This window comes from Elephantulus edwardii, unplaced genomic scaffold, assembly GCF_000299155.1.
Source record: "Elephantulus edwardii isolate Elephantulus edwardi_28Jun2011 unplaced genomic scaffold, EleEdw1.0 scaffold00158, whole genome shotgun sequence".
Classification (NCBI taxonomy): Eukaryota; Metazoa; Chordata; class Mammalia; order Macroscelidea; family Macroscelididae; genus Elephantulus; species Elephantulus edwardii.
Genome location: NW_006399908.1, coordinates 7,175,981 through 7,192,220, shown reverse-complemented (window position 1 = coordinate 7,192,220; position 16,240 = coordinate 7,175,981). Strand labels below are relative to the sequence as shown.

The 16,240-nt window shown below is 35.8% G+C and overlaps 1 protein-coding gene across 1 annotated transcript in view; it reads left to right on the top strand.

Annotated features, from left to right (window-relative positions):
- The window catches only part of PLOD2 (procollagen-lysine, 2-oxoglutarate 5-dioxygenase 2), a 142,785-nt gene that overhangs the window by 106,394 nt on the left and 20,151 nt on the right, over positions 1-16,240 (top strand). The window contains exons 8-10 of the mRNA XM_006895120.1: positions 8,008-8,109; positions 12,957-13,082; positions 14,870-14,991. Of these exons, the coding sequence (XP_006895182.1) occupies positions 8,008-8,109; positions 12,957-13,082; positions 14,870-14,991 (350 nt within the window). The remainder of the gene's footprint in view (positions 1-8,007; positions 8,110-12,956; positions 13,083-14,869; positions 14,992-16,240) is intronic.

The following is a 16,240-nucleotide window of genomic DNA, read 5'->3' as shown; positions in this document are numbered from 1 at the left end:
TTTATCTTGTTGTGGTCAGTCTTATCCTTTTACCTGTGTTTCCCTTGGCATGAATAAGGCAAAAGTTTGCATGAATGAACATCTTTTATACCTAAGCAGTGACCTTTTCTTCCTTGGTAATATGTTTCTTTAGAGAGGAAGTTAAGTTTTAAACAATGAAGTGACATGTTGGCATTGCTAACCAGGACCAACTGTTTGCATTCATCAGTGACTCTTCAGGAGAAAAACGAGAGAGTCTGCTTTTGCCTCAGAAATCTGATGGAAAGTCAGCATATGTCAAAGTCACATAGCCGTGTGTGTGTGTGTGTGTGTGTGTGTGTGTGTGTGTGTGTATTGAGATGCAAGACTTTGTGTTCAGTGCTTTCTTAATGATCCTTTCCAAATCCTTTAGAAAAGCCCATAAGTGAACCTTTAGAAAAACCTAGAAGTATTAAGAATTTTCAAGTTTCATAGGAAAAATACTTAGTCCAGGCTATACTTTTTTTTTTTTTATGAACATTTACAGAGATTTTGGATTTCCATTCATTCATTTTTACATTTTTCTCCCTGCCCATTCCTCCCCCCAGTTCCCTCTTCTTTTTGAAAAGAAAAAGGAAAAATTCCTTCATTGGTATACAACCCCCACCTCCCCCAAGTACACTCCACTATGCAACTTTGATTCTGGACTCTTGTGATAACCATAATACTCTATCATATATCACTTTTAAACTGTTCTCTCCCTCATCTGTTTCAATGCAGTGTACATAATTTATCCAGTTTTTCTCAGTCTTACCCCAACCCTGATGTCAGGCTATACTTTTACTGTTTGTGTCACTTTTTTTAAAAAGACATAATCTTATCCGTGGTTCTGTATGATCACAAAAAATAGGGCTTTTTAAAAATAAAAATCATAGTATAGTAAGCTCATTTGAGCAGTGACTACATATACATTTTATAAATGCTTGTACTGTAGTTTATTATACTATAAAGTTTATAGGAACACATGAATATAGCACATTTCTCCTTTTTACGGAATAATGAGAAATAATGCAGTTGCTTATTCATATAAAAACTTTTCTCCCCTTTTATCCTTTATGAAGATGAAAGTAGGAGTAATTTTTTTATACATAATTTAAATTTGTATCTTGATATTTTAGTAAGAGATGACTATTTTGTCAGTCCTTTAGAACTATGCTATTGAACTAAATTATATTGTGTTATTTCATTTAAAAATATACACATATCTATAAAGGATACATTCTTTTAAAGAGAACTTATAGAACAAAGTATATATAAATGGATTTATTTCTTAGATCCTTTTCTAACTTTTATGCTGTTGCTGTTGTCGTATACTGTCAAGTCAGAATACACCCATAGCTGACCCTCCAGTGGGTTTTCAGAGGCAGTTAACCACATGGGAAGTAATTACCCATCCTTCTCCCATGGAGAAGCTGGTGGACTTGAACTGTGTGAGATTGCAGCACAACTTCTAACCACTGGGCCACCAAAGCTCCCTTATCATGCTATTAAAAAGCACTTTATAGTATAAAATTTTGTTTTTGATGATTGCCATTGAGTTGAGCATGACTTATAAGTGACCCTATGAACAAAAGGCCTAAAGCCTTTCTGTAACTATTGTCATTTCTCAAAGTTCATAGAGTTTCCAGAGGCATGTTGTTTAGAAAACAGAAGCCACTTTAATTCTGTAACTCATCAAGAATTGTTTTCATCCATAAAATCTTCCAATTTTATGCCTTTTCAATAGATATCTATGAGCATTCATATTTTTAATTTGTTTTCATCCTGATATCCTTTTGTTTTTAAAATTAATACTTTTATTTGAAATATTTCTGTGTGTACTCTACATAATTATATTTGTGATTGTTTTGATGCGATCAAATAGGAATTGTTAGATTGAAATGGATTTCCTGTTTGAAACATTTCATTTTATTTTTGCAGATCATTTATTATATAAGTAGTAAAATCCTAAACTATTTAATGCTCACATTTTTCTTTAAAATATCAGGTAATATACAAGTTAACATAATCATTTTGAGACTGTTGGTATATTTACAATCTCAGTTTATACACAAGGGAGCTCTGTTGGTGTAATTTATAGGAAGTTGTGCTGATAACCCAAAGATTTCAGTCCACCCACGGCTTCCCAGGAGAGAGATGGGCAGTCGACTCCAGTGCAATTTACAGACTCCTAAACACTTTGCACAAGAAGAAACAGATAAGTCTTGGAGAAAGTGCAGCCAGAGTGTTCCTTGGAAGCAAAGAAACGTCATCTCCTATGCTTTGGACATGTTGCTTGGAGAGGCTATTCCTTGGAAAAGGACATTATGCTTGGAAAGGTCAGTGAAAGAGAGGAAAACCCCCAATGAATTAGATTGACAGAGTGACTTCAGTAATGAGCTCTAGTGTGTGAGAGATGATAAGGAAAGCATGAGATAGAGTAGAGTTCAGGTCTGTTGTTCATAGGGTCCCTATGGGTTGTACTGAACTTGATGGTACCTAACAACAACAAAACAGTTGCTCAGAGATGAGAATTGACTTGATGGTAATGGGTGAGTGAAGTGCAAGGACAGGTTGTTTGTGAAACTAATTCAATGTTCATTGAATAGAAGGACTTCATTTGCCTGTAAAATCACAGTGACCGTGTCACTGGGGCCTTGCGAAACTACATGATCTTTTTTTTTAAAAAAAGAAGAATTTGGCTAGAAAGCATTTTCTGCCAATGGAAATGACATCATTTTTGGAAACTTTGTGAGATTGTGAAAGGAAGCTCCGGAAAGAACTACCACCTAGAAGCTATGACCAGCCAGATGACCAGCCTAACTCCATAAACAGTGTGCTGCACTTTCCAGAGCTGCCAGTATAAATGTCTGCAATTTTTATTAAGAAAACAGATGTTAGGTGCGAGGACTGGATATGACTTAGGGTTTGTGCTGAGAAATCTGTGAGAGTAGGATTTCCTCATCAGAAGTGATGCTTTTAAAATAATCTTCCTTATCTATAAAAATGAAATGATATAAAAAGCAAAATGTTTTAAAAAAAATAAAACCCCAAAATGTTAAAAGTTACAGTAGTTTTCATTCTTAATTCTAAAATGTCTTTTATACATTTTAGACTTTGAAAAAATATTGATCATTTTGTTATTTGCCGTTTTTGTCTACTGATCAATAATTCAGGAGATAAATATTTAATTTGTATGAGATTTTATGAGATGGTAAAAGTGCCAAGTCATTATATATAGCTGGAAATTTTTTATGATTGGAGCCATAAATAATTTGGGTGGTTTTTTTTCTTCTAAAAAAACAACCCTACAGGTTATTTTAAATAAAAGTTAACATATAACAGAACAACATATTTTATGCTACCATGTTTTTTTATCCTTTCATATAGTGCTAGAGGATCTGCTTTCTTTATATAATAACTATCTTTATTTTCTTCCTTTTAAAATGGCATTTTGTAGGATAGGAGTAATTAAGCCATTGCTTTTAGTTATAATCTTTGACAAACAGTAGCAATCTTTATTTCTGTGTTTATTATAGAAGCATGCTATAAAATGATGACGTTGACTCTTTTAATAGTGGCTAGCCATGTAGTTTTGCAAAGTACCCTGAAGAAATGCCTTGATTTTGTATTTTCTGCTTTGAATTTAATTTTAACTTCTTGCAGAACAGAAGAAATGTGAATGTATTTGAGTGTGATGTGCAAATTAAATTTAACCATATGCACAGTATCTACAACACTACTGTCTTTTCATTTTAATAAGAACATACAGGTTTCAACAGTATTTGGTTGAGAGTTTCTCAATCTACTAGACATTTCTGGACATAGTCCCAAATATTTGGGTGGAATCTGCTAAAATGATACTGAACTAATTACCTCATCTGATCTACATACCAAGATCTCTTTCTGGGCCTGAGGAAGCTAGAAAATTTCAGTGTATGTGCTCTACATTTTTGATCACCAGAGTAAATGCATAGACATTTTTTTCTTTGAGTTCATTTCTCTTTAATAAAAAATTAATGATTGTATAAGCATTCAAAAGCTTCCCTCTAACCGTAACATGAAATCAAGGACAGCGCTAGTTTTCTACTATATCCTTGGCTTAAAGCAAGGTAATTACAGTATGAAAAGAATGGATAACACAATCAAATTTGAAAAACAAAAGAACCACAAACACTCATACTACGTATTAAAATTGCTGCAGAAAGGATAAGTAATCTTTTTTTTCTGTTAAATTTTATTAATTTTAATGAACATTTACAGAGATTTTGGGTTTCCATTCATTCATTGTTGGTATTATTTTCTCTACGCTCTCCCCTAGTTCGTTCCTCTTTTTTTTCCCCCCTAGAAAGTCTGTTTTAATTGTCCCATTGCCACAGTGCTTGTCAAAGCCAGTTCTAATTAATCTCCTTTGTCAGTGTGTCCTTTGCCATTCCCTATCACTCCTCCCTGAGAGAGACTGCACACTGATTCATAAGAAAAAGTGTATTCTCTTAGCTACTTCCTGCTGAAAAGGGATGCTGTAGGTTTCAGGGTGAAGATCTTCTCTCACTACTCTAAAGGGCCCCTTTGGCAATAGGAAACACGTAGACTATTGTGGAGATTGATTTTGGAATTTAGATGCACTGTTACCAATTGTGCTTAGCCGTACATGTTCATATCCTTGAAGATGTATCATGGAACTGTTACAGCCTAGAAGACACAAATTTAACAAGTTAAAAGTATATGAGTCAAAAATTAAAAGCAATAATATGCCAAGTAGAGGTTCTAACAGTGGCACAAATCAAGTTAATAGAGGGAAGGTAGTTCTTAAAATAAAAGGCCTATAGACTAGCACTTTTGTCTGTTAGTATAAAGGTTAGGAACCACAAGATGTAGAGGCTCAACTATGTCATTTATTGTTCTTAAGTCCTGGACCTTATTTCATGAAATGTGAGTTTTTGGAAAAGCATTTGAAGTGTATGGGTATGCCAGGTCTGTTTAGGAGCTCATACTGCCATCCGCTGTTTTCTCGTTCTCTTTCTCTCATCCCTTCCACAAACCTTCAACTCTCACCTCACCACACACAAGGACATAAACTATAGAGGGAAAATAAATGCCAGGATCTCACCCCAGAGGGAGGAGATGAGTCAAAAAGGAGTTTCTCTGATGTCCGCTAGGAATGGGGGTGAGGAACCATCCCTAGTGACTAATATCCCTCACATCCTTTATCTTATTGTTGATGGAAGGTATCGTGGATGAGAGTGATTAGGAAATAATTCTAAATATATTTTAAACAGCAAGCTATCTTTTCCCAAGGTCTATACCCATAAGTCATTGCCCAGAAACCTGGACTGAAGTATTTCCTGGAAAGATTTCCGTGTTTTTTAGTGGTAAAGAGAGAACTCATGTGGCGTGGTCCACAGGAAGTGTTGCTAACAGAAGGATTATCACTTCTGGTGGTTTGCATTCATGAGTGGCTCATGAGGAAAGATGAGCAATCTCCTGTATCATTTATAACCTCTGAAAAGCCACTAGTGGTCAACTATGAGTTGCTTCCAGCTTGATGGTAATGAGCATGAGTGTTTTAGTGATGAAGTCAGCTATTTCATTTACGTGAGGACACCTTGGCAAGAAGTCATATTTCCACTACCCAATTCACTGTAGGTGCCTCCTCTGGAATTTTGAAAATATCTTGTTCCTAAGTTAGTATTTATGTTACTATTGTCACACATATTGCTTTTTTCTCATATATCTCATTAGCTCACTTAAAACTGTATCATTGTTGGACATTTTTTCTAGGGGAAAAAGAGATTTCAGATTTAAATATTCTCTACTCATTCCTATTGAGTCAGAGCTGATCCTCCCCTGGAGTTCTGGCAGCTGTAAATCCCTTAGGAGGAGATTGCCCATATTTCTCAAGGGGAACCTTTGATGGATTCAAACGTCCAGTGAGGCACAGCCTTTGTGTTAACAGTGAAACTCCCTATAAATTTCACCACACCAGAGCTATCCTTCCTTAAAATGCTGGGTTCTGATTGATAGCAGGTACTGTTATAGGGACAACTACAGAAGTACAAACAAACAAACAAACCCGAAACAAAGAAAAAACAAAACCAACCCAAAAGAACAACCAAAGCCAGGACTAGGATATTTAACACAATTATAAATATAAAAAAAATGTTTACAGGATTGGTTCTGAGTCTCCCATCTCCGTAGGGGTCAAAGTAATGAGGCATGACTATGGGATCTGTGCTAGGTAAGTCATTAACAAAACGCTAGAGAAGTTCTTGTTTTTATGGCAAGCCCAAAGGCAGGTGGTTCAAATCCACCAACTGCTTCATGGGACAAAGTTGGATAATTTCCTCTCAGGTGATTTACAGTCTTAGAAAATCTGGAGGTTCAGCTGTGAGTTCCTTCTGACTCAATAGCACATAAGCACAGCAGGCTAAAATCTTAATAGCAGGACCAATAAGCAAAATCATGATAAACAGAGAAATGCTTGAAGTTGTCAAGGATTTCATTTTACTTGGATACATAATCCACAAATAACACCCATGGAAGTAGCAGTCAATAAATGAAAGGGATTTAGCAAACCTACTTCCAGAGACCTCTTTAACATTTTAAAGAGTAGGGTGAGCCTGGCCCAAGGCATATTATTTTCAGTTGTTTTATCTGCATTTCAAAGTTAGACATTCAATAAGGAAAACAGAAGAAAAATGAGTATGCTTCAGGTATTGGTTTGTCTAATAATTTTGAATATACAGCCAACGAACAAATATTTGTCTTGGAGAAGAAGTCCAGTCAAAATGCTCCTTATAAGTGAGGCTGTGAATTCTTATCTCACAAGTTTTGGGCATGTTATTACGAGGGGCCCAGTACCTGGAGAAAGACATCAGACTTGAAAAGGTAGAAGTCAGTGAGAAAAAAAAGACCTTCAACAAGATGGACTGATAAAGTAGTTGCAACAGTGAGTTAAACATAGCTGAGATTGTGAAGATCGGATAGGTTTGGGCAAAGTCTATTGTTTTTAGGGTTGCTACAAATGCATGCCAGTGCAATGCTTAACAACATCACCACCAGCATGCAGACTTTGGCAGTTTTGGTTTTTAATCCCACTCTTCCTGAGAGAAGAATAAAAAAGCCATAATGAATGTAAGTTTTCTATAAACCTTCAATAAAATCACAATTTTTTTAAAAAGCCATACAGCTGGTTTGCTAGTCAAAATGAACTTAAATGATATCTGAACTCTGCCAAGGACTAGAATGGAGTTTGAGCTCCATGATAAACTTCAGCCTTCCACAACAAAGTGTTTCAGGAGCTCTGGTGGCCTAGCGGCAAAACAAACCTGCACTGTAATCTCAAAGACACATGGTTCGAGGCCACCAGCTGCTCCATGGGAGGATGGGTGCTCTCCTCCTGTGTAATAAACTGCCTTTGAAAACCCTCTTAGATTGTCAACATTAGGTCGGTTTGAATCTACAGTACACAACAATAACAACAACATGTCTATTTAGTAGAATATCTGTATTTGTAATGTTCAAGAAAGTAAAACTCCATTGTCATTGAGTCAGAATTGACTCATAGCTGACCCTCCAGTAGGTTTTGGGAGGTTATAAGTTACATGAGAAGAGACTGATCGTCTTTTTCCTGAAGAGGTGCTTGTGCATTCCAGCCACAAGAGAAGTGTGGTTTTTCAATTAACAGTACAATATGCAGAGTCCTACAGACTACGCCAATATAAGCTTCTGTACTTCCTTAATTGTATCTCTTCCTACATCATTTATTATCAAATCAAATGAAATAAAAACACATTTATAATTTCTGGGATATTTTGAGATATTTCTAGACCAAAGTTTGCTGCTTTGTGATTGCAATCTCTGGAGAAATTTGTTTATGCAGTGTCCAGTCTGAGGTGATTAAGAGAATGAAGAGGATGTACTTAAAATAAAAAGCATGTTGTGAAACTGGATATTTACAGGATGAAACTGTATTGAGGAGTGAGACTTTCTTTTTCTTTTGTTTACTAGATTGTGCTCAATTATTTTGGAAACTATATACCTAACGCATGGACACAGGAGAGTGGCTGCAAACTTTGTGATTTGGATGTAATTGACTTGTCCACAGTACATGTAAGTGGAACTGGCTGTGTGTGAAATGTAATAATAATTTTTTTTTTTATTTAGTGGTTGGGACACTGACTGTTTGAGGGTCGCTGTCTAGAGAGAAGAAAATGAGACATGGGGCTATGACCATCTCTCTGAAAGGGCCAGAGGGAGTGAGAATAGCATAGCCCCTCACCACCTCATAGCAGAAAGCAGATAAGGAGCCTGTAGCCCAGCCGCAAGGTGCCTCTAAAAGAGGTTCTTTTAATTGTTGGTGACTCACTGACTCACAGCTGTGGTACTGAGAATTAAGTTTATTAGGGAAGGAAGTAGGAGAGTGCAGAAACCAAAGAGTATCGCTCAATGCAAATCCAGATTTTTGTCCAGCAGTTCCAAGGCACACTTTCTCAGTTAGTCCAAGTCCCAGTTCAGTTCATCCATCAAGGTTTGCCTCAGAGTAGTTATATGTCGGCTTCTCCTTCAAGCATATGGCAACAATAGCAACATCTTTAAGTTTGACCTTTATCTTAGAGCACCTTTGGCTACACCTTGCCACAGTTTCTCCACACCAATGCCACAGTCTCTCCATTGCCATCACTGGGGTCTCACCACCAAGGTCTCACTCTCAACAGGGTCTTTCTCTAGCTTCCCTCAAGTCTTGCCACTCGTTGTGGGAAGCACTTATTCTTTTATCCTAATCCCACAGCTTGAAAAACTGCAAGACCATGTATCTTCAGTTAAGGTAACTGGAGACCAGAGTGGGCTAAGTTAATGGCTAAAAAAGCTAACTTTAGGCTTCCACTTCAGCTGAATACCTAGTTAGCTTTTCAGAATTGTGTTCTTTATTGGAATTAGCCAGACAAATAAATTTAATACATAATGATTCAAAAAAATTCTAAATTTGTATATTTATAAGCTGATTTGAAAGCAATGTCACATATTTGAACCAGGTAAAAATGTGTTTATACTTCATAGCTTGTTATGATTGGCAGCGTTTGCTTCATCTAAGTCTGCTAACATGTCAAAGAAGTTCCTGAGTAATGCAAGTGGTTAAAGTGGTCTGCTCTCAGCTGAAAGTACAGTGATTCAAATTCACCCAGAGGTGCCTTAGAATAAAAGCCTGGCTATCTGTTGTTAGTTTTTGTTGTTGTTGTTTTAAAATCAGCCATTAAAAATTCTGTGATACTCTGATATGTGTAGATACGCTGTGAGTCTCAGCCAGCTAGTTGCAATTGGTATATAAGGTGATGAAAGCACTCAGGGCGGAGGGGGACCATGATAATAATTTACCATTTGCATGTTAAATTTTATCTGTGCTTGATTTTCAAATATGATATTTTAAAAAATAATTATGTGATTATATAGTTTAAGGACATTATTAAGTACTTTACATATAGTAGCTTACTCAAACTTTGCAGAAATGCTTGCTGTAAATAGGACTATTGATTCAGGCTTATGCATGAGAAAAACCCAGTTATATTAACATTAAGTAACCTACCATAGAGAACATAGTGTTAAGAGTATATATTTGAATTAAGGTCATTTGGTTCTGGGATGATTTTGCTTCTGTGTCATGTACATGCCTGATAAGTACTAGGATATTTATATATATATATTACATAGAGAATTAACAACTAGTGAACAAGCAATTGGCAATGTTTATTACCTTGTCTTTAAGACATTTGTTTAGATCTTTGTTCTGTCATCAGTAGCAACAGTATAGAAGATTCTGAAAAGTTTCTTCCAGCTACTTGCTTTAGTAATTTAGAAGGATTTTTTTTGTACGAACAGTTCTAGATTCTGGAAAGTCATTTTACTAATAAGAATAATTCTTTCTTCTGTTCAAATTATTGTACAATATCACTCATATCACACACATGCAAAATCCTCTTGAAAATTATCCCGAAACAACTGGAATAATACATTGATAGAGAACTACCAGAACTGCAGGCTGGGATTACAAGAGACCATGGCACTAGAGACATTATCACCAATGTCAGATGGATCTTGACAGAAAGCAGAGAATGACTTTGTAAAGTATGACTATGCAAAGACATTTGACTGTGTAGATCACAAATTGTGGTTAACCTTGAGGAGAATGGGAATCCCAGAACACTTGCCTGTGCTTATGCAAAACCGATACTAGGACCAGGAAGCAGTCTTCAAAACATAGCAGGGAAACACTTCATGGTTCAAAATCAGGAATGTGGCCTGTCTCCATACCTTTTCAATCTATATGCAGAAGCATTAGGATGGGAGGAAGACTCATCAACAACCTTTGTTATACAGATGATACAACCTTAACTGAGGAGGACATGAAGTGCTTCCTGCAAAAGGTCAAGGACTGTCATCTTCAATATGAACTGAAGCTCAACATCAAGAAAACCCAGATTCTCACCACTGCTTAATTGGCAGCACCATGATGGATGGAAAAGAGATTGACGTTGTTAACAGTTACAGTTTGCTTGACTCCACAATCAACACTTTTGGCACCAGCAGTAAGGAAATAAAAAGGAAAATTGCATTAAGTAAATCTGCTGTTGGGGACCTTTTCAGAGTACTGAGAAGGAACAATGTCAGTCTAGAGACTGATGTGTGCCTGATCCAGTCCATGGTCTTCACAATTACTTGACTAAGGGGGATAGAAGAAGAATTGATGCCTTTGAGTTGTGGTACTGGAGACCAGTCTTGAACGTACCATGGAATGCCAAGAAAACAAATAGGTCTTCCTTGGAGAAGGTGAAACCAAATTTGTCCTTGGAGATTAAGATTTTGAAACTCACTTACTTTAGGCATGTGGCCAAGAGGGACCGATGTTTGGAGAAGAACATCAGGCTCAGAAGGGTGGAGGGACACCGCAGAAGAGAAAGAACCCAGGTGGGATGGATTGATACAATAACTAGAGCAGTGAGGGTAGGTGTATCAGATTCAGTGAGACTGGCTCTGGACAGGGCAGGCTTTAAAGCTGTTGTACACAGGGTCACTGCGAGTCGCAGCCGACTTGATGGCACATAACAACAACCACATTCCCTACAACTTTAGTAAGTAGTTAAGAGTACCTGAAGTAAGAAGGACAAATAAAAGTCTCAGGAATAGCATTCTGGTAACTCCTTTTCTTCTGCAGCTATATTTCCTTATAATAATCTTGCACTCTTAATTAAATGGTGTCTGTTCTTACCACTGTCAGCTCCTGAATTACTTGCTATCTTTATCTCTGAGTGGAGGATAGACTTTATGTTGTGTACCTTAGTGACTTCTGAATAGAACCCTATTTTATTTGAAAAAAGGGCTTTATGTCTTATCTCTAAAATAACAAACTGAATGTTTCCTATCTGGAAGGAATATCAGACGAGTTCTCAATGTAGTTGCATCATGAAAACATTTAAAAATCAATCCTGATATTTTACCTTATATCCTATTAAAATGATTTTGAAAACAAGTCCTTCCACCATAGAAATAAAATTTATCATGTGTTTTAAAAGTCATAGTTATTGAGCAGTGATTTTTAACTACTGATTGGGTTTCTCAAGTTATCAGTCTTTATGAAAGCAGACTGCCTTATCTTTCTCCTTTGGAGAAGATGGTATGTTTGAACTTGGCTCCTCATACATGTTTTACTAGTTATCCTTCTATTTTTACAGTAATGGACTTATACAGTAATTGTCCTTATGAAACTGAATTACTTCACTGAGTGTAGTGCTCTCCATTTCCTCCCAAGTTATGCAGTATTTATCAAAATTGTTTCTCCTGAGTCCTGCATAGTATTCCATTGTGTGACTGTACCACCGTTTCTCATTTTATTCAGTTGTGGTTGGAAATTTTGGCTGTTTCCATGTGCTTACAATGGTGAGTAACACTGCTATGAACATCGGTGTACAGATCTCCATTTGTTTCTCAGCTCGAATTTCCTTGGGGTATGTTCCTAGTAGTGGAATAGCTGGGTTATAGAGTTCCTATGCTCAACTTTTTGAGGAAATGCCAAATTGCCTTCCAGCATGTTTGTGCCATTTTACAGTCCCATCAACAGAGTATGAGAGCTTCCACCTCTCCACATCCTCTCCAAGATTTATTGCTTGCTGACCTACTAAACTTTGCCAAGTGCTACTTGGATATCTGATTATGGTTTCTATATGCATCTCTCTTATTGCAGGTTATTGGTAATAATACCTTTATATTGTTTGCAAACATTGCTGTTTTCATCAACTGTTTGTAAGTTTTTCAAGACATAGCTTTCTGTTGTTTTTCTAGATGTTGCCTACCACAGGTCTGGCATTACCTGTCATGCAATGCCTGAAAGAGAAGCTGCACAGTAAAACATAGTCAAAGAGGATTTTAAAAAAATATGCGTAAATACAGTGAAAATAGCTTTATTTACATGTAATAATAAAGAAAAAAAACCCAGACCATCAGGGTTAAAGGGCGTATTGAAGAAAGGAAAGAAAGTAATACAGCCTCTCGGGTCCTCTATTAGTTCTTTCCTTGGGCTACAAATTCATCTCTAAGCTTATGAAAAGAACTTTTAGCAATAGCCCTGAGATTTGAAATCTGATTCTTCAAGGGCCACTGTAAAGAAAATAGTAGCAGCAAAAGCAATATCCTTAATTAATTTTGATTTTTCAGAAAGTACAGTGAGTATGTGTAAATCCTCTTTAAACCTAAGTCAGTAATGCAGGATACGATTCAGTAATATTACTTGGGTGAGATCTAAAAAAATGTCAAGAGTTAGACTTGGCCACAGGGCAATTCACATTTAACTTACCTCAAACTGAGATTCTTATTGTTTATACTGTGCTAATTAATACTTGACTAATTCAGACTTTTAAGATGAAACTTCTCTGTTGATGTGTTCCACATTTTCCTCCCTTAAAACATAGGTCTATCCAAATGTAACTATAGGCGTTTTTATTGAGCAAGCTACTCCTTTCCTGGCTCGATTTCTAGACTCGTTGTTGACGTTGGAGTACCCCAAGGAAGCACTTAAACTTTTCATTCATAACAAAGTAAGTATTTGAGAAATTAATATTCCGTTTGGAAACTGGTTTTGGTATTCTTCAAGAAAGTGCATTTCTTGTTGTTTTGAATTTATTTTTAAAAGAACTCACAAAGCAAAATTCGATGGAGGAATGATTATTATTCTGCCGTTATAGGACGAAGGGCTAAGCTGTTGTGTGTAGCTGACCCTCCAGGGGGTTTTTCAGAGACAAAATTGCTCAGAAGGAGACTGCCCATCTTTCTCTTTAGAGAAGCTGGTGGATTTGAACTTCTTTCCTTTGGGGTGGCAGCACAGCTCCTTTCCCACAAGGCTAACAGAGCTCCTGTAGAGTTAGGGTCTAGGAATCATTGTAATGCCATTGTGATGACCAATATGTAGCTCAGAAAATAGTTGAACATCAGCAGTTTTCAAAGGGCTCAACTCTCCCTAGATAAGGAAAGATATAACAGAGATCTTATATTCCTTTGCTTTTGATTTCTGTTTACCTTTCCATTATATCATGTATTTTTATATATCTATATATCATGTAATATCATATTTGATAAAATAATGTCATTACCATGTTTGATAAAACCATATTATCAGAATTTGAAATAGTGCCCAGATAGGGTTTTATTGTCCTGCTTCATAATTTAATGGCATGCGTTCTTTGCCTCAAAGAATTTCAATACTTGGACTTTCTTGCAAAATATTCAGAGCCTCCCTAACACCTTCCACATATAATCTAAATGTCAGTGCATTTTTTTCCTCAGTATTTTTCCATTTAGTTTCACCGTTTCCATTTGAACAGTTTGTACTTACCCTTATCTAGTAAAATTATCTGTAAACTGTATAGTGATAATGTTTTTCTCCCATCCTAACACTTTTCATGTCATTCATTATTCTTTCTTATGTACCTCTTAACTAATTATTTTAAAAGAATATTTTAAGTTTGTTGAAAACTAGTGAGAATAAGTTCAAAAGTACAAATTTATTCAGTAAATTGGATTCTGATGGTTTTCTAATTAACATTAAATTTTTATATGATGTCTTTTATTTATATTTGTCTATATTCATAGGACCCTAAACTTCTTGAGTGTAGGAGTTTTAAATCTTTCCGTATTTTATTTAAAATTAACTACAGTATTTTAACAAGATGTGAAAGTATTAATTTTCCAGAAATACTTAGATTTATCCTAAAAAGCACTAAAATGCTTTTATCAGGAAGGAAAATAATATCTGAATTTTAGCACTGCAGAATCACATCTATTTCATAGGCTCCAATGCTGATAATTTTCTTTTCATGTTTTTCTAATAATAACATTGTGTTAAACTTTCTCTGTTTGTTAAAGTACAATTTTATGTCACCATTTTTTGACTTTTTAAGAATAATGTTGTCTTTTGTAAAATCATTTTTAATTTGTAATTTATATTAATGTCTGTTGAGTTAATCATCATTTTTTCCTGTATATTTGATAGCTCAAATCTAAGATTCTTAGGCAGTAAGTCATTTCTTCTTCCTTTTTTCCTATAAAAATTTAAATATATTTTATAGCAGGACTTAAACATTAATTCCAAGACTTGCCTAGAAATAGGTACTCAAAGAAATTTCTCTTTAAAGGTTATTGCTATGTAATTGTCATAGCTTCTTCATGTGACTTTTAAATTACAATTAAAGGGAGAATGTTTGATAGGGCTACCATTTATCTGTAATTGTGGGATTACAAATTTGAATGTGAAGAAATATCTACATGTGAATACATTAATCTTATTGTCGTACTTTCTCTAATTTTGAGTATTTAAAATATTTTACAGGAAGTTTATCATGAAAAGGACATCAAAACATTCTTTGATAAAGCTAAACACGAAATCAACACTATAAAAATAGTAGGACCAGAAGAAAATCTAAGTCAAGCTGAAGCCAGAAATATGGGAATGTAGGTTCAATAAATTTAATTCCTAGGAAAAAGAATTTAAGAAAAACGGGACTTCTCCCCCCCCCCTTTTTCCCTCCCCAAAATTCTGCATATATTTGCTTGTAAAAGATTCTTTTAGTTACTTACATTTTTCTCTTATGAATCAATACATTTAATCCAGTAGTAATTAGAGTTCAGACCTTGATTTTTAAATATAAAAATAGAATAGTGTAAGATCACTATACCAATGGGTTAAATATTTACTATCTGAAATTTTTGTATGTGGTAAAAATGTATGTTACAAAACATATTGTAGGGAAAGAACAGAATTTGTACATGTTAGTTGCCTGGAGAGTGGTTTGAAGTCGTTTGTGTAGTCATTGGGATTCTTCAGATCACAAATCAAGCTCAGATGATAGTAGCAAAAATCCCAGTTTGTGCCATGAATGCTGTTGATTAAAAGATGAATAAGACATTGTGTGGCATTTGATCAAGATGTCTAATCTATCACTAACAGCTGGTGTTGTGGAAGCTCGGATCCAGAGCCGTGTAGGCGTGTGGGGTAGGCAGGAAAGTAGGCCTCCGGAAAACCAAACAGATGTCCTTCCTAATGCTTTCACAACTTACTAGAGATCCCTTTGGGCCCACATTCAGAACTTGTTTTCTCTAATTATTTGCAGAGTTTTAACAAATATATCTGCCTAGTGCCTTGAATGACTTTAGAAAGAAATGTCATGTAGAGATAGACACCAACACCAGTGGAATATGATTATTAGCCATGAGAGAGGGGACTTCAGAACTGGGAGAGGGGAACCCTAAAAGTAATCTTGGTGGAGTGCATGGCTCAGTCATTGGTGTGAAGTTACCAATGGTTTGCTGTGGAATTTAATGGGAAAGAAAAAGAGTAAATAATTGGTTTTTCCTGGTTAAAAAAATCAGGAGATTATTGTAGCAAATGTTCCATGCAGATTTATTTTTAGAAGGGTTATTACCTCAAGATTTATACATTTTGTCAAAGATTTGTTGCATAAACAAAATTTTTAACTGTGTGTATGTAAAAACATCTGTTGTTGATGTTGTTAGGTGCTGTCGAATCGTACAACTCATAGCTACCCTATGAACTAAAGGCCTGAGCACTCGTTGTACATAAGAGTTTCTGGAGGCAAGCCATTTCAGAAGTGGATGCCGCTCCTGCTTCCAGGCTTGTTTTAGTCGGGAAGCTCCAGCAAACACTGTCCACCATGGGTAATCATCACGACGTTTGACACAT